The 24,439-nt window shown below is 47.0% G+C and overlaps 1 protein-coding gene across 2 annotated transcripts in view; it reads right to left on the reverse strand.

Annotated features, from left to right (window-relative positions):
- The window catches only part of ABCA4 (ATP binding cassette subfamily A member 4), a 128,485-nt gene that overhangs the window by 89,607 nt on the left and 14,439 nt on the right, over positions 1 to 24,439 (reverse strand). For both annotated transcript variants that reach the window (XM_050807257.1, XM_050807247.1), the window contains exons 5-7: positions 20,666 to 20,793; positions 16,128 to 16,325; positions 2,561 to 2,650 (exon numbers count right to left, since the gene is read on the reverse strand). In XM_050807257.1, the coding sequence (XP_050663214.1) occupies positions 2,561 to 2,650; positions 16,128 to 16,325; positions 20,666 to 20,793 (416 nt within the window). The remainder of the gene's footprint in view (positions 1 to 2,560; positions 2,651 to 16,127; positions 16,326 to 20,665; positions 20,794 to 24,439) is intronic.

Genomic DNA, 24,439 nt, shown 5'->3' on the forward strand with positions numbered 1-24,439 from the left:
CGCTCCAAAGTTTGGGTTTGACTTCCACATTTAAAAGAAAACATCCATATTCTCAGCAATCCTTAATCCAGCTGCGAAAAACAAAAAACAAAACCTACAGCCATCTACTTAGGGACTAGGAGAATACTAGGATGAGCCTTAAAGAAAATCACAGAGTGGCCGGGCGCGGTGGTTCATGCCTGTAATCCCAGCACTTTGGGAGGCCGAGGTGGGTGGATCACGAGGTCAGGAGATCGAGACCATCCTGGCGAACGTGGTGAAACCCCGTCTCTACTAAAAACACAAAAAAATTAGCCGGGCGTGGTGGCAGACTTCTGTAGTCCCAGCTACTCAGGAGGCTGAGGCAGGAGAATGGCGTGAACCCAGAGGGTGGAGCTTGTAGTGAGCAGACATCGAGCTACTGCACTCCAGCCTGGGCGACAAAGCAAGACTCTGTCTCAAAACAACAACAGCAACAACAACAACAATCATAGAGTGACCCCTAGAGCACTGTAGTACAGCCTCTCCTCTTCCAGTGTCCTTTATTTGAATTCCTTGGGAATGTGTCCTTGGGCAAATGCAGAAAATATTTTACTGTTAAGCCAGTTCTTGGGTTCTGTTGTCCCACCAAGATGGGGATACTGGGGAGAAAAGGGGGGAAATAAAATGACTGGGGAATGGTTCTGCTGTAGAAAGGCAAGATCAGAGCAAATTTCTTTGGCTAAATAGTCTAAAATTTAGTTTCTTATATTTGGAAAATAATCTTATTAGCTTAATTTTACCAACGAATTCTTCCATTTCCTTGAAATGTGTGGTTTGTGGTTTTCTTGCGTGTGTGTGTGTGCCTCTGTGTGTGTGCATGTGTGCATGTTTTAAAATTCTGCAAATATAGAACAGATGAAGTCTTCATTCCTAGAAAAACACTTTTTCAATTCTGTGCCAGCTAAGAGGAGGCTGATGGCCTTCTCTTCTCCGTGTGGGCACCCGTGGGGCTTGCTGGCCTCATCCTTTGAGGGTAGATCTGTATTGTCAAGAACTCAGGAGAAGGCTGGTGGAGTTGCCAGTAGCTTGGCTTCCATAATGCCATTTGGCTTTGCTTTAGGGGAAAATACAACATTAAATTAATGCTGCTTTTATTCCTAAAACATACCTTATTACTTGCTTTGCTTTCAGTGGTACTGGGGAATTTATAAAACCATTAGGATTCAATCAGTTGAGACTGAAAATAGTTCCCCATTGCAATAAGCCATGTTTACCTGTCATCCCTCTCTTTGTCCACATGCCAACACTTGCCCTCTGAAACTGATGAGCCCGGGGAGAATCCACATAGTGAGTCATGCCTATAATCACCATCTATGCTTCAATAAAGGCAAAATCTCAAATTGCTTCAACAACAGTGAGTCTTATGACAATCTTGTAAGGGGTTATTACTATTATTATGTTGCTCATTTAGTCAAAGCACTCAGAGACGAAGGGGCTGTTCTCAGGTCAAATGGTGTAATACCAATTAATATAAACTGGGCCTTCTGCTTTAACCCAGTTCACAAATGATTAGACTTGCTATCTAGACAGTCAAGAAGCCTTCTGGAACCCCTACTCAGAACTAAGAGTGTTGATATACCTTGGGGATTTTTTTACATTCTCTATCAATTTCAACCTTATTGTACTGATATGAATTTTTTTAATGCTGTGAAGAAAAGACTGTTTAACAGAGACTCTCACTGTAGCAGGTGAGCATTAGTACAACGGGCTCTTCTCTAACTTTCCCACACATCAGTGTGCATACTCGGCCCAGGTTGAGATGAGTTTTATAAAGACAGATTGCAACCATGCAATTTTCCAGGTTGGTGGAGCCCAAGTCAGCTGCGAATAATGAAGGGAGAAAAGTTTGGAAAAAAACCTGTTTCAACTTTTCCCTCCCTTTCGTAACACTCATCACCCTTGAAGAGAATTGCTTTTTTCCCATCTTTCTTTCCCATAGGGCCATAACCAAATCTGCTTGTTCGTCATCATATCCCCAGCACCTCTCATTTGTTGCGTGGAAGAATCCATTTCTGTATGGGAGGGTACTTGTGCAACCTGATGTTAATTAAAATGTGCACATCTTTTTACAAAATGACACAAAAGTCAATTGTTTTCTTTATGATGAAATAAGCCAACATAGGTAAAACACTTAGAAGAAGAGTGCCTGTAAGCTATAAAGGTGTATGCTATTATTATTGGCAGTATATGTTATTTGAATTTAAAGACTATAACAGAATAATGAACCACTTCAGTACTGAAACGACGTAGATTCAACTGTAAGTCCTCTGGTGATTTGTGCCACACCAGGCAAGTTGCTTATTGCCAGTGGCATTTCTTTTTTGATGTGAAATCAGAAGGGTGGTTCCTTTCTTTCTGCCTCTTACCTAAGAGCACAGATAATTTGGGATGTGAACAGGTGCTTTGAAATCGCTAGATGGAAAGATCAAATGTGCTTTTCCTTGAACAGGTTTGAAATACAATTAAATTATTTGGCATAAGAGGGGTAAATGGTAGAAAGACATAATGAAATTATAATTACTACCATCAGGCTACTCACCTCTTGAATTCTTGGTGACATATCAGATAATATTCCTCCCCAAGATCTCAGATTGATACCTTGAGAACGGCTGTCTAGGAGTGTGGGAAGCTGTAATTGACAGTAAAACAATTTTTAAAATATATATATGTTTGTAGGTATATACACACATAAGCACTATCTGATCTCCTATATGCTTGAAAACTCCCCTTCTCCTCCTTTCTGATCGCAGGACCTTTTCTGCAAGATTACTTTTAGAAACAAAACTCTTTTATTTAATTGACAAATTAAAGGCTCTCATTCCAAGTCTCCCTGCTGTGCTTGTCAATCACAGATAGTTTCATAGTTATATTAAATACTATCACTATTTCAAAGTGATTCTGGTTGCTGTTTTAGCGACACCAAACAAGATTCCTAGAGGAAGGAAAACAGAGAGCAGCTGACAGAGTGTGAAGGAAGTGCTGAGGGCCTGGGGTGCCCATCTGTTCACCTCGGAGCTTTGTAGACACTGCAGTCTTCTCGTCACTGTTTACATCTGTCTTCCTTTGTGCCATTTTCAGACAGGTTGTGTCTCTTCCTTCATTCAACACTGCTCTCTCATGGAGGATTTGACCAGCTACATCACCTTTATTTTAAAGCAGCTGCTGGCAGGCATCAGAGAAGTTCCCTTGCAGATTCTCCAACTGCCAGCAGTGTTCAGGAAACCCCAGCCCATACGGACTCAGCACTGCTCCTGCATTTGCCACCTCGGCAGGGGATATGGAAACCCCCAAGTGTGCTACCTCCAAGCCCCAGAGCCTGATGTGAACATCTGGTTTTCTGGAAACCAAGATCACGTCCTGTTTGACTTCATTCTTCATGTTTCAAAACTGATGGAATCACTGATCCTAGAGGAGTCGTGTAGGACTGAGTTCGAAGTGTAAAGTCAGTGGTTTTCAAACTCAAGCATGCTTCCTGAGTAGGCGTGAAGTGAGCACTGGGCATGCGCCTTTTAACGAGCTGGACTTGTAATTCTCCTCCAAGTTTCTGGGGACCAAAAGCCTCAGCTTTTTATTTGCCAGCATGGTTCTCCTAAATGATCACTGAGCTGATCTAACTTGCAGCAAAGCTGACAAACAGGTGGAGTTAGGCTTTGACCAGCCAGGTTCTCATATCTCATATGCCCCTCTCCTCTCTGCTGTAGATGCAGAAGTCCTTGTATTCTTTTTGACCTTGAAACTCTAGAATAAATGTAGGTACACTCAGGAAGCATTCATATTTCAGGCTTATTTTCTAATTGTGAAATGAAAGGCTTTGTTAGGTATGAGAGCTACAAAGCAGATGGGTAGAATTTTCCAGAGGAAAGAACAGCTAAGCTGCTATTGACACTACACCACTGAGAAGCGTCTCCCTTCCTTGACCGGAGCACTGGACCGAGGCATTGGTCTTGCCGGGAGTACTCTTCAAACTCCTTGGAAATAGCTTCAGTGGGTGCTGGGCAAAGCACTTTAATTTCTGTTTTTTCCATACAAGGGTGGGGCTGAGAAGAGTGGGTGGGAAGGGAGGAAGCAAGCCGGCAAAACTGTGTGTCAATAAGCAAGTTATCACTAAGTCCTGGCCATCCTCCCTCCTGTCTCCCCTGAGGTTATTAGAGATGAAAAGAGACCCGAGAGACATATCAGTAAAATGGCCACATGTGGATTTTGATTCTAATCTGAGCAAACCAGCTGTAACAATTGAGGGAAAGTGGACATGGACTGGGTATTAGGTATTATTAAGACATTATGGTAAATTTTGTTGGGTATGATCATAGCATTGTGATTTTATTAAAACAAATAAGTTCTTATGTGTTAGAGATACATAGGGAAGTATACATGGTGAATTGATATATTGTCTGTGATTTGCTTCAAAAAAACTTTAGGAAAAAAAAATGGAGAACAGTTAAAACAAGAACACCCAAATATTGATAATAGTTGAAGCTGGGTGATAGGTCCATGGGAGCTCATTATATTATCCACTCTACTTTGATACTTTTTTCCTATAATACAAAGTTTTAATAATAAAAAAAGATTTTAGTGTGTATGCAAAAATAAATTGTTGAATGAGCAAATACTAAGGAAGTATCCTATCTTTTTTGTTCTTCCCCTCTAGGACTGCCTTTGTTCACTTCCCTTCTAGAATATTTCATCAAAATAGGCATAGAAAAAGGACTGGCCTTCTTGCCAGTCCCCTTGCCTCTAGTCCCTCTGGGTCTTCATATGGTGGAAGAAGCAAGCTGGCTTTCTGGGGTTTTACAAGGGCACTAATACCAGTCATGACCTAATCACCTCCCAAAGGCCCCACCTCATAATGCCATCATCTTGGGGATGAGGATTTCAACATATGAATTTTGGGGAGGATGTAAACATTCAGATCATAGCATGCATCTCCTCTGCATTTTTAACACCCTGTTGCCTAAGAGTCCTAATAAATGAATAACATGAAGCATAAGAAAGACCACAAGAATAATGCACACACGAACCCATTCCATTAACCTTGCCTGGCACTGAGTGACTAGGCTGTGTCACAGTGACAAAGATTGATGCTTATCTATGCAATTTGGCTAAAGGTGATCATGCCTGGCCCAGTCTCCCATGTATACAGGGTGAGTCTATGGCACAATGGTAACCAAAAAGACACCAGGAGAAGTCCCAGGCTGGGGTTTCTGGAGACGGTCTTTTGAAGTAGGCCCCTCTGCCCTTTGCCTGGCCCCTGCCTGCAACATGGACGGACTGGAGGAGGCAGCTCAGGTGTTTTGAGGTCACCAGATGACGAGCATATGCTGGGGATGAAGGAGGGAAACACAGAGCAGCCTGGGGTCTTGAGGAAACCTGTGGTGTTCCAAACCTCTCTTGGAGGACCCAGCACCAGACTGTGCATGGGGAGAAAAATGAAAGCCATTGCTTCTCTGACTTTTGTTACTCACAGCCAGGTGCAGTTTCTGAATGATAAAATCCCACATTTGACAAATACGTATTGAGTGTCTACTATTGTGCCAGGTGCTGGGGGCACGGCAATGAATAAAACAAAGTTCTCGCTTCATGCGGTTTGCCTTCAAGAGTCTCCCTGAGGCTTCACCAGCCCTCCCATCACTGTTGTCATGCTGTGTATATGCCCAAGATTCTCCCACAGGAGAGAAAGAATCTACCTCTGACCCCTTATGTCTCCCTAACTACAGTCTATCCTCTCTCCTCCACCCTTCATTCCCGCATTCTTTTAAGCATAGTCCACATTCAGTGACTTCACTTCCTCACCAACACTTCCCTGGCTTCTACCCTCACCATTCTACTAAGATGCTACTAAGAACCCCCCAGTTTTCTCCTGGTTTTTAAGTCTAATGGACATTTTTGGTTCTTGTCTTTTCCGACCTCTCTGCTTTTCTCAACATTTCTGATCATGTCCTTTTCCTCCCTGGTCGTCTGTGACACTGCTTTTGCCTGGTTTGCTTTGTTACTTCTCTGCCTTTCCCACCAGCAACTGTGCCTCTACCTTCCCCTAAAGTGCTGAGGTTCCCAAGGGCCTCCCTTCCTCCTCTCACTCTGCACACTCTCCGGATAGTTTCATTTCCTTTATCATCTAATCTCCTTTCTTTTTGTTGATGACTTCTAATCTGTACCTCCAACCCAGACCTCTCCCAAGAGCTTCAGACTTACATATCCAACTGTCTGCTGGGCATCTACCTAGATCCAACATGTCCTGAACTGACCATATCGTCTTCCCCCAAACCAACTTCTGCACCTGTGTGCCCTTTCTGTTGCTGGCACCACTTTCTGTCTGGGAGTCATCATTGGTTCTTCCCATCTCATTGTCTAAACCTCCAGCCTGGAAATCCAGAAATTGCTGCTGGGAATGAATGTGGGGTAGGATGAGCCCTTAGATTGCAGAGGGTAACCAAGGGACATCTGAAAGGCTACTTTAGGAGGAAGCTGGTATCAAAGACTGGAATCCAAAGAGGTTGTGCAGAGAAAAAGCAACCAGGTCCTAGATAATAGGAAGGCATCTAAGAGGGGCTAGGAGCCCAGAGGCACAAACTAAGGAACAGCCACATTCATGTTTCCAGGGAGGCTGGGCATAAGTAATCAGTCACAAGCACCCATCAGTTTTGATTATTTCCTCTTCTTTCTGAATTTGTTGTCTGTTTTTCTCACTTGAGTGTGGGCAGGAGATTGCCCATGGCCATGTGGACAATCTTCTCTCCATCCCCTCTCCTTTACTTCCGCAGGCCCCAGGCACACTGTGATCTTGAAACTCCACCCCATATCACATGAACACTTTGGAAAGCATCTGTGTCCATAGCTACTCATATCTCTCTCTTTCTATAGGTCTATGTCTATGTAGGTGTATTTTTCTAAAAGCTCTTAATTTTTACTTTTGAAATTATTTGACTTTGAATAACTTACTTAATGATTTATCTGGTATAAGTTTTAAGCAATCATTGTGAATACTTAAAAATGTTTGTAAAGTGAGTTTTAATACTTAAAAATACTTTAAAATGTCTGTAAACCGTAAACTGGCTTTGAAATTTAACATTTTGTGAACATAGTAAATCCTCACTTAATTCATCCATAGATTATTGGAAACTGCAACTAAGTGAAATGGCTATAATGAAACCAATTTTACCACAGGTTAATCGATATAAACCAGAATTAAGTTTCTTTCTTTTCTTCCTTTCCTTTTTTTTTTTTTTTTTTTTTTGAGATGGAGTCTCACTCTGTTGCCTAGGCTGGAGTGCAGTGGCGCGATCTCTGCTCACCGCTCCGCCTCCCGGGTTCAAATGATTCTCCTGCTTCAGCCACCCAAGTAGCTAGGACTACAGGTGCCCACCACACCTGGCTAATTTTTGTATTTTTTAGTACAGACAGGGTTTTACCACGTTGGCCAGGCTGATCTTGAACTCCTGACCTCAAGTGATGCGCCTGCCTCGGCCTCCCAAAATGCTGGGATTACAGCCGTGAGCCACTGCACTTGGCCCAAAATTAAGTTTCTATAGCTTGTTTCTGGTTACAATAAATCACCAAACTTCAAAATAAAGACTAAAATACTTCTAATATTAAATATTTAAATAAATGTGAACTATACATACATTTTTAAAGATTAATTAAAAAGTAAGATAATTATTTACCCAGTTATTTCAGTTCAGAGTCATGGGTGGCTGGATTCCATCCCAGCAGCTCAGGGCACAAGGTAGGAATCTAACCTGGACAGGATGCCCTCCCATGGCAGGGGCACTCACTCCCACACCCACACTCACTCACGTTGAGATCATGCAGAAACACCATTGCCGCTAATGGGCACATCTTGGGGATGTGGGGGGAACAGGAGTACCTGGAGCTAACCCAAGCAGACAGGGGAAAGATATGCAAACCCCAGGCTGACAGTGGCCCTGGCCAGGAATCAGTTTTGTTTTCTCTCATCAATGGTATAATAAAACAGTACTGAATGAAACTCAAGGGCCTTTTATCACTGAATTTAACAATGAAGTTGAATAACATTACCTTCCTTAAACATTCACTTAATATTCATTCATTATAATTCTAAAGTGCCTTCATTTTCTTTTGGAGCCAATTAAAAAAAAAAAAAAAACTTCAAATCTCAAATAGTTTTGTAGGCTTCTGTAAAGCCTGCGGTCCTTAGCCACTAGTCCTATCACTCTGGGGACTAATGGATCAAAATGACCAGCCCACCCCATCTCACCCCATTCTCACTCTACCCCTACTGGCCAGAGTGAACTCATTTCAAACTACCTCACCTTCTCCAGAAAGCCTTCTTCCCCCATCACCACGCTCTTCCAGCTTTCCTTCCCCATGGGTTAGGTGCCCCTCCTAGCTATTCCTGTCTTTCTCAGTGCATTTATTTATCACTTTTATTTTGATTTGCTGTTATTTTTTAATGTATCTGTCTCTCCACTAGACTATCAAGCATAGGAATAGGTTTTATTTTGTGTGTCTTTTATCTTCAGGCATGGTACACAGTAGGTGCTCAATAATATGTGTTGTGGTAATTAATGAGTAAATAAACTATAACAGAGTAGGAAAGAGACCGTGTCTATTGAGGTTTCAGGTTCCATGAGGGATGTATCTAGCAGGCATCATGGTGACTTACAGGGAGGGAGCAGTCAGTTTCACCTGGGGATGGGAAAGTGACACTTGAGTTGAGGTTTGTAAAGAGACAAACTGATGGCTGTGAGAGTGAAGACAGTGTCTGTGAGTAAAAGGGGAGGGCCCAGGAATTCCAGGTGGAGAAAGGAATGCGAGGAGGGTCAGCAAGAGAGTGCTTAGAAAGACAGCCAGATAAGAGCAAGACCAGGAATTTGGGGGAAAGGGAACAGAGAAACAATAGCTTGAGTGCATTTTTGTGTGGCTAATACTCTTTTTTCCATCTTGTTAATAATTTAATAACATTCATTCACCGAATAGTTACTAAGCTCCAGCTATGTGCCTAGTGCTACAGCTACAATTTCCTTCCCAGCTCTTTTTAGTGGGAATGGTAAATGATGAGGGTCCAGTCCTCACACCTTACATCTTTGAATATTGCCTGGTCCCGAGGGAGCCCTCCATATGTACCTGTTCACAGTTACCTGACTGAGGTTGCCATAAATCATAAAATAACTTTCCCAGGGCTCTCCTCTTCTTTGGGTTCCCCCTCCCCGATTATCTATTCAAATTCACATGAATTGTTTCTGTCAAAGAACAGGAACAGACTGTAAGTTTAGTTGGAATGGAACTGTGAAACTATTTCTGGAAAAAAAGGTCACAGATCAAAATGACAAACATCACACACACACACACACACACACACACACACACACACACACACACACACTTCCTATGCCAAACAAGTTCTCTTAATTTTCCAAGTAAAAAATAACTCTTCCATGTCACACATCACAACTGACCAAGCACTGCCAACCCAAGTTCAAGGTCAGACTAGACCTCTTAAGGAAGATAAGGCTGTGAAGGGATCTGCCTCTATTAACTGAGGTCAGTCTAAGGGGCCCTTAGGCCTTGATCCTGTGCTTAAGAAATTGATACAAGGTCCTAGGCAGCAGCCAAGAAGATTCTGGCCCTAAGAGGCCTCTGCTTGGGTTGTCTGGGATCAAAACCATGTCTCTCCTTTGGGACTGTGTAATATTTTTTCTTAAGGTAGAACAGACACGTTTATCATCTCCTAAAAAGTCTTGTTTGCATAGTATTTCTGATGCTTTGGATCAAATGTGTTCATCAAACAGACGTCACTCTACCAGCATATGAAATGTCTTAGGCATTGAATGTTTTGTTGTTTTACTTTCTGTGATTCAAAGAAGACAATCTGGAAACAGTATTAATTTCTAAGTTGAGGATATACCTAACACAAGGGTAAATAAGTAGCCTCAGGTGAAACGTGTCTTTCTGGGGCAGACATGGCCTCTGGGGGCCATGGAAGGTTCTGAAGGGAGGGATGAGCTGCAGTCTTGAAGGCATGCAGACCAGAGGTGAAAAGCAGTTGAAGCAGTGGACAAAAGTGTGTGCTGCTGTGTTCAGTCCTGGGCTGAGCTACAGGAAACCCACATTTATCCGGGAGGGAAGTTGTTGCTAGGCAACTGGGAGAATGTGGATTTGAAGCATGTTTCTTGCAACCTGACAGTTGTTAAGCATCAAATGAAAAGGGAGGAAGCCGGCTTCAGTGGAGAGGGGGCAACCAGGAGGGGACACCCCGAGCACTAGGAAATGCGTCATCAGTGGAGAATTCAGACTCAATCACTGGGGGGTTGGGGGACATGCCAAACTGTCTCTACCAGGAGGTCACAGAGACACACAGTCTCCCAGAATGAGAAGGAACTGAGAGTCTCAACTAGAGGGTGGGCTCTCGGGTATGTGAACAGACAAGTTATGGGACTCTCTGTGGCTCAACAGAAACTAGGTCTTTTTCTGTCCGTCCCAGTATCTGTGGTTAATGAAAGCAAAACTGAGCTTGGAATCTAGGGGCAGCCAAAAGGTCACTCCATGAGACAGACCTTCTCCTGGTTTGGGGGGTCTGAAGAAGGAGAAATGGGGAACAAAGGGCCTCTCAAAAGAGGCTGTGTTCTTGCTTTCATAAGAGCAAAATGCTTTTTGTTCAAAGTGTTTTTCCATCTCTTCTCTAATGTGAATTTCATTATTATTCCATGAGCTATGTAGGACAAGTCTTATTTTCTCGATTTTACACATGTGAGGCTAAGATTTCCTTTAAATGGCAGCAAGTTAGGAGCCAACATAGAGCCAGGGCCCAGTCTCTCAGACACTAAGAGATGCCTGTATACCCCAGCAGCTGCCCAGGCCTGTGGTCCTCACGCCATTGGATCCTGTGCTCAGGGGCAGGGAGGATGCTGAAGGGGGCAGGGAGGATGCTGATTACTTCATAAACAAAGTTAAAGAAGAATCTGTGTATATTGAGACCTCTTCGTAAAGGATGCATATTAGAGGTAGGTAGAAAAACATTTTATGTAAAGGCTATTAACCTGGGGTCTGGCTTCAGCTGCTCCATGAGCCCCATCCTGTGTGTCCACGTGAACTGGGGTTTCTTTAGGGAACAGGTCTAGAGCTGTAGTCAGATTCTCGAAGGTAATCCTAATCCATAAGAAAGGTTAAGAGCTACTGTTCTGTAGAGATAAAACATATCAGAAGCCAAAACCCTTCTTAAAACCAACTGACCCTGGAGAGAACCTGACGCCTCACACATTGGGGCACACATTGGAGGCGCCCAGTGCGTATTTACTGAACAAAGGCCAGGACCCCAGGACTCATTATCCTCAATGGCAGTCTTCCCAGGGGCCTGCTGTTGTCTTAAGTGACTTCAGTTTTGACCTCTCAGTATTTCTTTCTTTGTAAATCCATAAAAGCAACATCTGATCTGTCATGAAAATAAGCCCTGGCCTACTGCCTGCCTAGAGCTGAAAAGACATCAAGGCAAGCAAGTGACAATCGAGCCAATAGGTTCAATGTGCACGAAGGGGCCTCTCTTTTATTTCATTTTTATTTCTTCTTTGTTGAAATCCGTTCACCCAGAGGATATTTTGATTGTAATAGGTACAGATTTTTGTAGATGCAGGCAGAAAAAATACTAATGCATTAGTGGGACCTCACTGTGAAATCCTGTAGATGTGGGGGTTTCCCAGATACTTGACGCAGCAATATCCATCCGAAAATTGAAATGCATAGTTGAAAATTTAACAAACTGCAACGAATGACCCAGGAGAGCAGCAACTGGCAGCTCTCACTGGGCAGGGGGCGGTCCACCCATGCCTCTCCCCAGTGACTCAGGAATTCAGGGAGCAGAGCCGAGAACTAAACAGGACATTGATAGGCGCATGTAGTCGGAACCCCAAGATTGGGCCCTTTTCTTCCTGGAACTCAATGTCCAGCCACTCCGTAGTCAAAAAGACATGGATAAAATGCAATCAGATAGTAAAAATGGCAACAGAGCAGTGCTTGGGGGACAGAAAAGAAAGCTGAATCATGCCACACTGGAAGCATTTTCAAAGGAAAACCGTGAACCCAAATGCCGAGGAGGCTGACTTTTCTCTATCAACAGGCATTTAGGAGGGGGAAGGGAGGGAGACTCAGACTTCCCAGCAGCGTGGCAGGTCTTGGCACCCGCCTCGGTTCCCCTGCCGAACTTCCACAAATAAACATTCAAAGCAGAAGGGACAGATTTGCTTCTCAGCAAGATTTCAAAGCTGTGCACCAGAGTTGGAGAGAAAACAGGAAGGATGGTAGGGGGAAGAGGGGGAGGGGGGGGGGAAGGGGGGGAGGAGGGAGGGGGGAGGAGGGGGGGGGGAGGAGGGAGGGGGGGGAGGGGGGGGAGGAGGGGGGGGGGGAGGGGGGGGGAGGAGGAGGAGGGGCATGCATGCCTTGGGCCAAATCAGATGGGAAGCGTCCCAACCTCTCACCCGAAACTGACACACCATTTTTTATGAGGTGCGAAACATTTCAGGTAGTGTTGGCACTAATAATACCTTGGGCCCAGGTCTGAGCTTCTGGGTTTCAAGCTGGGGGCGTTAAGCCTGCAAAGGCCGCAGGTGAAGACAAACTCCTTCAGGTGAAACCAAGAGTGGCTATTAATAAATTTCCTTGGAGAAAATTCAGTCATTTGGCTCTCGTTGCTCTCCCAGACCACCTAGGTTAATCTGCGTGTGCGCACTTGCAAGTGAACGTGTGCGATAGTGTGCAAATGAGTGCGTGAGTGTACGAGTGGGGAAGGGTGGGATGGTGTGGGAGGGATGTAGTAAGGCCATGGGTACTACCTTTGGATTGTTTGAAGATGACAACACTCACTTCTGATCTCCAAGGAACCCAGAGAAAACACAGCTGGTCTCAGTCGGTGCTAACCCCAGCGTCCCCCCTCCGATTCTTCGGGCTCCACAAGTTCCCACGTCTCGAAGGTTGCACCCACAGCCCCAGCTCCTTACTCAAAGTGGGCTGGTGCCGTTACAGTGGTTTAGTGAGATTTTCTCTCTTGCTTTGTTAATGAGAACTCATTTGGCATTTAATAAAACCTTATTTATACACTGGCCTACGTGCATATGAGAAACAGCCCAGAACAGAAGGCCCAGCATTCCTGCGCTGCAGCTAAGCATGGCTGTGCGCCAAACAGCTGCAATAACAGCCGCGTCCTGGCGGAGCCCCTTCCCCGGCCCCGGAGCAGCCCCTGCCTGCCTGATGCTCCTCCCAGAGGGTCGGAGGGTCTGCCCTGAGCCTTTCTGGGCCTGCCTCAGGCTTGTGTTTCTGAAAACCCAAATAGAATGGGTCCAGGAGCAATAAAGGCAAAGTCCCATTTTAATGCCTGATATTTCTTTCAGGTTTCTTTTTTTTTGGTAAATTTTTGTTTTTAGTGTAATCCATTTGTCAAACGGAAGAGCACATTTTAAAGGCACCAGAAGACTACATATGTCCTGCGTCGGTTGGATCTTTCCCCACCGAGGAGACTGAAGCAGGAGTGAGAGGAGAGCAGGTAGAGGTGGTGCTCCGAGGTTAACTGAGGCCGGCTCCCCACAGGGCTTTCTCCTCTGGGCAGTCTCCCGGTCCACTACAGGCTCTGTTGCTCACCAGCTTTGTTAACAGAACAGGAGAGAGAAAGCATCTCCACACCACAGTGGTCTCATGGGTGATCAAATGAAAGTTCTTTGGACCCTCAGAGGTGTGTGGGGTACTATTATTATGCGTGGTCTATAGAGATCGAGGTTGTAAATCAAACTCTTAAGTTCTAGGTCAGTGATTCTCAGTCTTGCCTGGACATTGGACTTACCTGGGAAGGTTTTTAACACAGTGAAGCCAAGGCTGTACCCTAGGCCAGCTGACTCAGAATCTCTAGGGGTGGGGGCCAGGCATTTGTAGGACACATTGAATCACTGGGGAAGCTTTTAAAAACTGCTGCTGGTGGTGGGGTGTGTGGGGGGATGGGGCAAATGCTGCTGGTGTTGGCCCTTTCTAGGCTGCACTGCTGTGAAATGTCCTGTTTGCTTGTCTCTGGTCTGGCTGTGAGTTCAGTGAGGGTGGAAGGTTCACATCTGGGGCCTTGGCCTCAGCACAATGCCCGGCCCCTCACAGGTGCCCGGCGCAGGTTTGAGTGCCTGCACACAGAAACGGAGAAAGCAAGCCCCCAGGACCCATCTGCGGTCTGCAAGGGCGACAGGTCAAGGTAGCCCAGGGTTTCTCAATGCTGGCATTTGCCAAGGCAGTGTGTGAAGGCGTAAGGAAAGACTTTCTGGTCTTTCTTGTCTGATAAAGAAACATTTAGAAGCCAGTGTCCTGAGTTTTGGTTCTAGTCTCCGATGGAAAGTTTTACCCAGGTGCCCATTTACCCTGCTATCTCTGGCATTGACATCCCAGAGTTAGTGGTCATGTCCAGGGAGGTAAATTTACCTATACTGATGGCCAAGGTACTTCAAGAAGAGAAGAATGACCCTGTTCCCTTCACGGTGACAAGAGGATTGCATGAACCTGGGTGCCCGGGCCCTGCCTGCAAAGCCCAGGTGCACAGACATTGCTCATTCTGCCCGTTCTGCAGAGCATGAGGGCCCTGGACACCGGAGAGGGAGCCTCTGGCGGCTCTGCAAACACCAGCACTGGACTCCTGGCTGTGCTGGTATTCAGCTGCCTGGAATAAGGGACCTTTGTTGCCTCACTCTTCTGTCTGATTCTGAAAACAAGTCAAGGAGCGTGTCTAAAATCAGGTTCTTTTTGAAACTTTCAGTAGAGACATTTGGACTACATGGCTTTTTATTCTTCCTATAGTGTGGTGAGCCAAGAAACCTTTTCTGGGGTCCTGGGCTCTCACTGATGGTGGCATCCGTAGGTTCTGACCCTTCATACTCACTCTGGGGCCCCACCCTGACGAGCTGGGAAAATTGTAGAGTAACTTTCCATGGAAAGTCACACGTTGAAAGGGATTAAGAGTGGACTCTGCCAGAAACTGAGGGGTCTTATTTTATGTTGCTTCATTTTTAAAAACCTTCAGCTTGCTTTTTAAGACAAACTGAGAGTGGGTTTCCTGGGACTTGAGAGAGCAGTCATAAAACAGACAAAACACAGTTCCTCAATCAAGTTCTTAGTGACTGACATTCCCTAAAACACAGTTCTAGACATTAAAAGGTAGGCAAAAAAAACCCCCCACAAAAACATAATTTCATGCTAGAAATATTATACATGCCACCTTCTCTGAAGGATTCTAATTTTGAGTGTTTCTGAAAGTGTGGCCTACAATGATCTTCATCAGGATCGCCAAAGGTAACAGGATAGATTCTGGGCCCAGCCTGGTTCTTCTGAATCAGAGTGATTGGGGGTGGGGATTTAGAACTTGCATCTTTTACCAACTTCTCTGATGGTTTTTATGCACTTTGCAGTATGAAAACCTCTGCTCTACACCTCCTTTATCTCATTCCTTCTCATCTTATCCTTCTAGCAAAGGAGGAGGTATTTTCAGGTCCCAGGCAGTCTGTCTGGGATGCAGTTCTAGAACAAAGGGTTGAGCTAGATCAGGGCTTTCCAAATTTTTGAGACTATCAAACTTTCTCTGTCATTTTTTCTCTCTAGAAACACCAACCATTGAGGTTGAGACCAGTTCCAGAGGAAGAAGCATGGTGCCTTCATTTATTAAAATTTATGAAATGTTTTGCATATACTTTTTCTTATATAATTCCTACTACTCTATAAAGTATTATATTTGTTTTATAGATAAGTACTGGGACCAGAAAAGGTTCAATATCTTACCACGATCACCTGGCTAGGAAATAGCAGGTCAGGGAGTCAAACCAGGCCTCCTCCTTCCTTTACCACTCTGCCAGAGGAGGTGAAGGGGACTCTCCCCACATTTAGAGTGGACAGAAACATGCCACAGCCACATACCTAATGGTGAACCTCATAGTGACTTCTGGGTCCCTGGGCCACTGTTTTAGAAATACTATCAGTTGTGATTTTTTGAGTCCTGGGAGCCTGGAGCTTTTGCAAGGATTGTCCGGAACACCAGGCTCACGCCCTCCCCAAGGTCAATTCGTCAGGCTCTGCTGCCCCAAGAATCACCTTGCAATTGGTGAGCAGCCAGACCCCTCCCTTACCACACGGAAGAGCTTGAAGAAGTCCACGTTGGCATACAGAGTGTCTTCTATCCACTGTAGGGTGCCCTGGGAAAGGGAGCACAGGGCATAGCGCACGGTCTGTGCCCCGCGTCGCTGGCTAAAGATGATGAAGCGCTCCAGGAGGGCCTCACTGCAGGCGATGTCCTTCAGCGCCAGGTCCGGTACTCCATGAGCAAACTGCAGGGAGAAGAGGCAATGCTAGAAACTGCCCTGGCCGGGCGCGGTGGCTCAAGCCTGTAATCCCAGCACTTTGGGAGGCCGAGACGGGCGGATCACGAGGTCAGGAGATCGAGACCATCCTGGCTAACACGGTGAAACCCCGTCTCTACTAAAAAATACAGAAAACTAGCCGGGCGCGGTGGCGGGCGCCTGTAGTCCCAACTACTCGGGAGGCTGAGGCAGGAGAATGGCGTGAACCCGGGAGGTGGAGCTTGCAGTGAGCTGAGATCTGGCCACTGCACTCCAGCCTGGGCGACAGAGCGAGACTCCATCTCAAAAAAAAAAAAAAAAAAAAAAAAAAAAAAGAAACTGCCCTGTGGTAGGAAAGACAGCCACGTCCTAACCCACAGAACATGGGAATACCTTATGTTACATGGCAATGGGAATTAAGATCGCAGATGAGATTAAAGCCACTAATTAACTGATTTTAAAATAAGGAGAATATTTTGGCTTTTCTAGGTGGCCCCTGTGTAATGACAAGGGTCCCTTAAATGTGGAAGATGGAGGCAGAAGAAACAGAGTCATGTGATGTGAGAAAGACTTGATGAGCCCCCACTGGCCTTGGGATGGAAGAGACCACTAGCCAAAGATTGCAGAGTGTCTCTGGAGGCTGAAGGAGGCAGGAAAATGGATTTTTCTCTAGAACTCCCTAGTAAGGAATGCAGTCCTGCTGACTCCCTAACTTTCAGTCTTGTGACCTCCAGAACCATAAGATAATGCATCTGTGTTGTTTGAAGTCACTAAGTTTGTGGTCATTTGTTACAGTAGCAACAGGAAACCAATACGATCCCAATACCTCCCCTTATAAGGGTGCCATTTACAATTCAAGGGATTCCCTTCTTACAGCATGATGTGACAGTACCATCAAGGCTTCCTCCCTGAAGGTGGGGTTGAGGAGTAGCTAGAACAAATTTGCTCTTGGATTTAGCAAACAAAAGTACCAGATGCCCAGTCGAATCTGAATTTCAGATAAATGAATAATCTTTAGTACAAATATGTCCCAAATTGGGTCCAAATAGAACATAATTATTCAAAAAAATTACTTGTTGTTTATCTGAAATTCGAATTTAACTAGACACTCTGCACCTATTTTGTCTGGAGCCCCTAAACCCTGCATAGCGCACATTCTGCAGCTCCTGGGGAGCTCAAGGATAGTGGTTCTTGAAGTACAACCCTCATGATGGCCTCTCAAGGATCAGGTGGCAGGGGAGAGGCCCGGACCTTGGCCAGCGACCCGTGGCCACCCAGCACCTTAACTGGCTCCTGGAGTCCTGGACTCCCATAGCAGTGGAAGACCCTGAGTACCATGGGCAAATTCATGAGATTCCCGGGGCACCACAGTCTCCCATGACTTCTAACGACACGGCTCTCTGGGCTGGAGGGCAGAACAGGCCTGAGCTCTGCTAACTCCTACACTGCCCAGACTACACATGGCAGCCTGGTTCCCATACGAGGCACAAGTCACAGCTCACCAGGAGTCAGTGTGGACCCTTTCAATCTCAGGGACCCATAAAACAGTGAAACCAGAGCACTGAAGAGGGCATGTGAAGAATAGCTACTAAAAACAGCTAGTATTCACTGAGTGTTTACTGTGTATCAGGCACCCTTCCAAGTGTTCACATATATTATTTCTTTTAACTTCAACCGCCATAGGCAGTAGGCACTTTTGCTATTTCCATTTTACAAATAAGGAAATGAGAGGCACAGAGTGGTTAATTAACTTGCCTGAAGTCACATAGCTAAGTGTGTGGCCTTGTGAGATTTGAACCCAGAGCTTAACCATCACCTGTTAGCTCACCAGTGAGTAGGGAAGAGGGAGAAGGCAGGACAAAGAAGGGTAGGTTTATAAATTATTTCACTGAGGAGGCAACATCTGAGCTGGGCCTTGAAGCATGTCCAGTTTACTGGGTTGGGGTGAGCCAGAGAACTGAGCCCCTGTCATCTTCTAATTCCCTAGATGGAGAGTGGGGATGGTGAGGTTCCTTCTGAGCTGTGCTCAGACCCCAGGCAGAAAGGACCAGGAGGGGTATCCAGTCCTGATGGTAAAGGACACAAGTCCACATTCAATGAGCATGGGCAACAACACAGAGGTGAGCTCCCATGTTGGACAGCGCCCAGAGAGAACGTTGCCATGGTGATGGACAGTTCTGGGAACAGTGCTGATCAGGAGCCCCGGAGCGGGATGGAGGTGGAGATACAGATCAGGAGCTAGAAGACAGGTGAGCCCACGAGGCAAAGCATCCTGGGAAGTGGGCAGAGAGGGCCCGGTCGGCTGGAACGTGCCTCTGCGAAGTGCAGATGGCTCAGGGTTTGCTAATCAGCAGAGCATCAGCTCATCAGAGCCAGCAATACGAAATAAAGGCACAACCTGGTGACCCCAGCCTCTGTTCTCCCACGTGAAAGGCCTCGACACTGATGCCAGAAGCACAGCGCTAGAGATCCAAATGTCACGTTAGTAAGGAACTGGAAAGAAATTTCCCCGAAATTCCTGTCCTTATCTTCATCTCCCTTTTATTACCAACTGGAAGTCATCACAGGCATTGTCAGGACTTGAGTTTTGCGAGCTGAAGAGAAAGCAAAGGGGAAAATGAGCAATCGGTGCCGACAGCACCCCCTCTGTGGGGGTGGGAGAGGAAGCTAAACAGGGCCTGGCAGGAGCCGCACCACCCCAGGGCCTGGGCACTGCAGGCGCCAAGCTCACCCTGCCTCCAGGCTGACCCTGGGTTCCCCTTGTCTAGTTTCGGTGAAAACCTCAGGGTCTGAGAAGCCAGAAAAGCAGGTATGGGCTCCTTCACTGTGCAGGGAACCAGTGTGAGAACCTGCTTCCAGGAGCCGGTGCTGACCACGTGGGGTGGGGTCCCTCACTCCTCTGGACTCAGACAGCACCCTGTGCAGACCTTGATCTCAGGGTTGACACAGGCTCTGAAGTTGTGTTTATGTCTCGTTCTCTCCTGGAGTCTGGAGGAAGACCAGACCCAGCCAGGAGGGAGTCGGGAGGGTGTCTGGTATATCAGCTGCTGCAGATCTTGCATTCTTGCTGTGTTCATCACACTGAAGAAGCTGGGCGGGGAGCCCTGAAGGCCCAGAGGACAGCTGCAGCTCTCACACCTGAGCCTGCAGAATCACCTGGAGGGCTTGTGAAGCACAGATTGCTGGGCCTTATCCCAGGGCTTTGGACCCAATTCGCCTGGAGTGGGGCCTGAGAATTTGCATTCTTAACAAGCTCCCAGGCATTGCTGATGCTGCTGGTCTCTGGGCTTTGAGAGCCCCTGGACTGGAGTAAGAAACACTGGATTAGGATTGACAGGACCTGGATTCCATCTGGCTCTGACAATTTCTAGCCCTGTAACTGTGCACAAATCACCCCAGCACCAGACGCCCAAGCCTCCTTCTCTGTTGACCCGTCTCAGGATTGTTGTGAGGAGTAAAGGAGCTAAGGGATGTGCAAGTCATGAATTAGTGGTAAGAATGCTCTACATAAATAGAGGAGATTATTTAAAGGGGTAAAATAAATTGGGGTTGTATACACAGGTCAGAAATGTGCCAGGGGATAGAAGAAGGAGTTTCCTGGTGCTGAGAAGGAAGTGGTCCAGGAAAGCAGAGGTGGGCTCTTCTGCAGCGTCTCAGGTTCTGTAGCCCCGGGACGCCACCGCAGCACTTGCCAGCACTGTGCTGGCAGCTTCCCAGCCCGGAACGCTCCTCTCACTATGTGGCTAACAGACAACTCTGCTCAAATACCACCTCATCAGGAAGGCCTTCCTGAGCATCCCCCTTAAACCTGCCCTTGTGTCCCTCTCTAACCCCCGACCCTATTGGATTTTCCTTGCAGCAGCCATCACAGCCAGGAGTCACACAGCAGAGTCTCTGCTTACCTGAGCGCTGCCTGTGGCCCCACTGGAATGGAAGTTCCTCGGCCTGGGGTTTTGCCTGTCTGGTTCACACTGTGCTCTAATACCTATAACTGTCCCTAAATAGTTGAGTAATAAATGAATAGACTTCTGTTTCCTCATCTATAAAGAGGAGGTTGTACCCCATGATCTCTACGTTTCCTTCCAGTTATAAAAACCTGAGATGTTTTAAAGTTGCTAGGATGTGTGCAGCTTTGAGTCCTATGATGAAAATGATCACGATCTCAAGTGATCCCCCGGTTTTTTCCTAAATACAAGGCATTAAGTGATGGATTCTGAATGTGAACACAAGGAAGAAAAAAGAATAAAGTCAACATGTTTCTTGCCTTTCTCAGGCTGGGTGCTTCCCCCCTCCCCTCCAGGGACCACCAGCCAGTGACATCCACCTACCTGCTCCGGCCGGACTTGAGAGTTGATCAGAAGGTGGACCACTGAGTCAGACAGGCCAATGTTTTTAATGAGAAATAATGTCAGTGTTTCTTCGTCTTTCAAGATATCCCTTATCCGTATTCCTCTTCCTACATATGAATAAGAGAAAGAACAGGGTATTGAAGGGGAAATGGGTCAAAAAAGGGAAAACAGCTAGAGTTGATTGGGAACACTTCTAACTCGACTCTCAGAGGAAGACTCTGTTCTTGGGGTCTCTGGGAGCCCCTAGAGGTGAGGCTCTTGCCAGTGGGCTGCCCCCAACACAGTCACAACACTGACTGCTGAAGCAGCTGGGCCCAATTTAGTAAGAAGGTGGAAAAAGTTAGCCAGGGCTGGGTGGGGGTGTCAGATGCTTTGTGGGGTTGGTCTAGGACAGTGCTTCTCATTGAGGTGGGTCTGGGGAGCTGGAACAGGGGAATTTCATCCTCCTGGGACTATTTGGCAAGATCTAAAGACATTTCTGGGTGTCACAACTGGGGAGGTGCTAGTGGGTAGAGGCCAGGGGTGCTGCTAAACATCCTGCAAGGCCCAGGACACTCCTCCCTCCCCCACACAAAGGGTTGTCTGGCCCCAAGTGTCAGTAATGCTGAGGTTGAGAAGCCCTGGTCTAGGATTGGAGGAGACACGTGCTTTTCCCACACTGCAGCTGTCACAGGGTAGAGGACCCTTCTGGGTGTTTCTATCATCTCAGCTTGGGCTGAGATGCCCAGGGCACTGTCATGGACTAAGAGAAATGAGCTGGGGCCATTGAGGGCAGGAAAAGCTCCATGTAGAAAGAGGAGAGGCAGGCACATGCCTGGGCTCCCTCCAGCTCCTCTCAACACCTGTGGGAAGCAGGGTTTCTTTATAAGGAGGCATAAAGAACACCTAACAGTTAAGGTGACCTTGGGGCAAGTGACTGAGCCTGTCCCTGTGTCTGCACTTTCCACATCTCCCTCATAAGATTGTTGACTCGGGGTAAGGAATGTGAAGTGCTTAGCTCCCAGGCCTCAAAACAGAGAGCACTCAATAAATGCTTGTTATGATCAAATTAATATTCTTACCCTTCCTGGGAGATTCACACAAGCACCCTCCTCCTCAGCTGGCTTCCAGGGCCAATTTAGTAAGAAGGTGGAAAAAGTTAGCCAGAGCTGGGTGGGGGTGTCAGATGCTTTGTGGGGTTGGTCTAGGACAGTGCTTCTCATTGAGGTGGGTCTGGGGAGCTGGAACAGGGGAATTTCATCCTCCTAGGAATATTTGGGAAGATCTAAAGACATTTCTGGGTGTCACAACTGGGGAGGTGCTGGTGGGTAGAGGCCAGGGGTGCTGCTAAATATCCTGCCTCAACCCCGCTAGTGCTGTAGCTCATGAGGCTCTGACCGGAGAAGAGCCTTATGGGCCTGGGTGTCTATGAAGGGACTTCAACATGAAGGGAAAGCACTGGAGTGCGTGAAAATGCCAATCTCTTTACCCCGAGTTCTTCAGGGGCATGGGTGACTGTTTATCTCCCACTTCTTCTCTAACTAACTTTAACCATCATGTGTCCCCATTCTTTCCTGGTCCCAATTCCACAGTGTCCCATCCTCTCCCTCTTCAAATTCTCCCCTCCCCAAGTGGCCAGAGGCCTGCCCCTGTGTGCTGGACAGCCACCCTTCTCATCCCCAGGTTGTGCCTTTTCCTGAACAGCCTTTTCCAGATTCATGTTGCAGCTACTTTCCTCTGGAAGGGTCTTGGGCCAACCCCACAGGCCTGTCCATGCAGCTAGGGCAGGGGAAGCCAGTCCTGAAGTTTGACCACACAGTGGCACAGTGGCCTCTCTCACAGTAATGGGCGCCCTGAGAGTTGTGCCTACTGTCACTCCCCTTTGCATAGGAAAGATTTGAGGACTTTGGGGAAAGCTGGACACAAGGCCCCAAGGGAAGAAGAGGGCTCTGAGGGGAGCTGCTCCCTTTTATTCTAGTCTTCCCTCCTTTTCAAAAACATAAATCCGGCTGTCTTCCAAACCCAGCCTCCTGCTTTTCCTCCTGTCGCTGGGTGCCAGCTCCACTCTTCTTTTCCCAATTACCCCTTCATATTCAGCCTTGTACACTCTCACTCCACCAACACCATCCCCAACACACACATGCACACACATGAACGCACAACATGCACACACACACATGCATGCACACACACACGCATGCACACACATGCACGCACACACACATGCACACACATGCATGCACGCACATGCATGCACACACACATGCACACACATGCATGCACACACATGCATGCACATGCAGACACACACACATGGGAGATCTCTTGAGAGTTGGGGGCTATGGCTCCTGCTTTTATTATACTCCTCATTGTACCTAGCAATGCTGAGTGCACAGATGCAAGCCCTTGAAGTCACCTCTCTCTGACACCAGCATTAAAGACTGACATCAAATCAGAGTCTCAATAAATGTCTGTTGAATGACATGAGGCATTCAGTAAATAACTGTTGTCTTGACCTGAGAGTCAGGACTCCATTTGACTGTTTATCTCTTTGTTATTCTTTAACTCACTCACCTGACCTTACATACAAATATCTTGCTGGGGAGAAGGGGCAAAACAAGAAAAGCTGGGAGCGATGTTGCCCAGGCTTGGCACGCCAGACCACCCAGGTGACAGGGCTGCTGTGGCCCTGGGGGGAAGGGGGAGCGTGCTGGCTCCCGGTACACCTGAGGAGGGTGGGGGCCCAGGTGAAGAGGAGGTCGATACCAGACAGAAGCTTCCCTACGCTCCTGAGGGAGAAATGTGAACTGGGAGCCTGAGGAAAGAAAAATAAATTTCGTTTAAAATGTGGTTCTTCTTGTTCCCTTCCCTGGGAAGATTAGAGGCTGGGGGGTGGGGACTGCTGAGGCCCCAGGAGCTGAGGGTGGGGGTGGGAGGGAAGCCAGGAGAATGTAGGAGGCTCCAGGGAAGAAGGTGTTTTAAAGATGATTGAGAGACCACAGGGAAGGGGCCTCCATACCTGGTCTTTTACCATTAATCCCCCCTGCTGAGAATACAGTACTACAGGTTTGCCATGAAAGAAAACCTCTGCCTGGGTCAACGAGTGGCATGCCTTCCCAGGTGGCTGTGCAGCAGCACGCCCAGCACCAGCCCTGCCACCCCCACCCGCTTGCTTTCCAAGGTGGGCTCTTCCACAGCACTGGCCTGATGGGTCCATGCTCACAGTGAGCAGCGCCCCGGTGAATCTCGACAGACTGGAACAGTCTTTGTTCCTGACAGTGCCCTTCAGGCCCTGGCCTGGGATTTCCTCAGAGACCGTGTCCCTTACTTGGGGATGGACCCCTGTCCCCTCTCACAGCCTCTAAGGCCAGCGATCTTGCAGAGCCTCCATTCCCACGGGGCCGTGGCCAGCCTTTCCTGAGCCCTTGTCCCCAGATTTGCTCCGTTATGGACTTCTCAAAGCCTGAAGCCGGCAGAAGGAACCGCCTGCATACCGACTCAAAACCAGTCCTGCTCTGGGGTTAAGAAATAGTGATTTGGGTTCTCATATCCACATTGTAAAAGTCACAGAGAAACTGTGGTTTGAAATTACTTCCTTCACACTTCCTCCCAGCAGGACTCAATCTGATGATCAGACACTTAAGTGAAATGTCTGCCTCATCATCGAACCCACTGGATGCATGAGGTATGTCGTCCCGCCAGGAGCTGGACAGCCCACATTTGCATCTGTTTGTTTAAATTAGGAAAAAAAAAAAACAAAACACCTTCTGGTTG

Source organism: Macaca thibetana, chromosome 1 (assembly GCF_024542745.1).
Source record: "Macaca thibetana thibetana isolate TM-01 chromosome 1, ASM2454274v1, whole genome shotgun sequence".
In the NCBI taxonomy this organism is placed as follows: Eukaryota; Metazoa; Chordata; class Mammalia; order Primates; family Cercopithecidae; genus Macaca; species Macaca thibetana.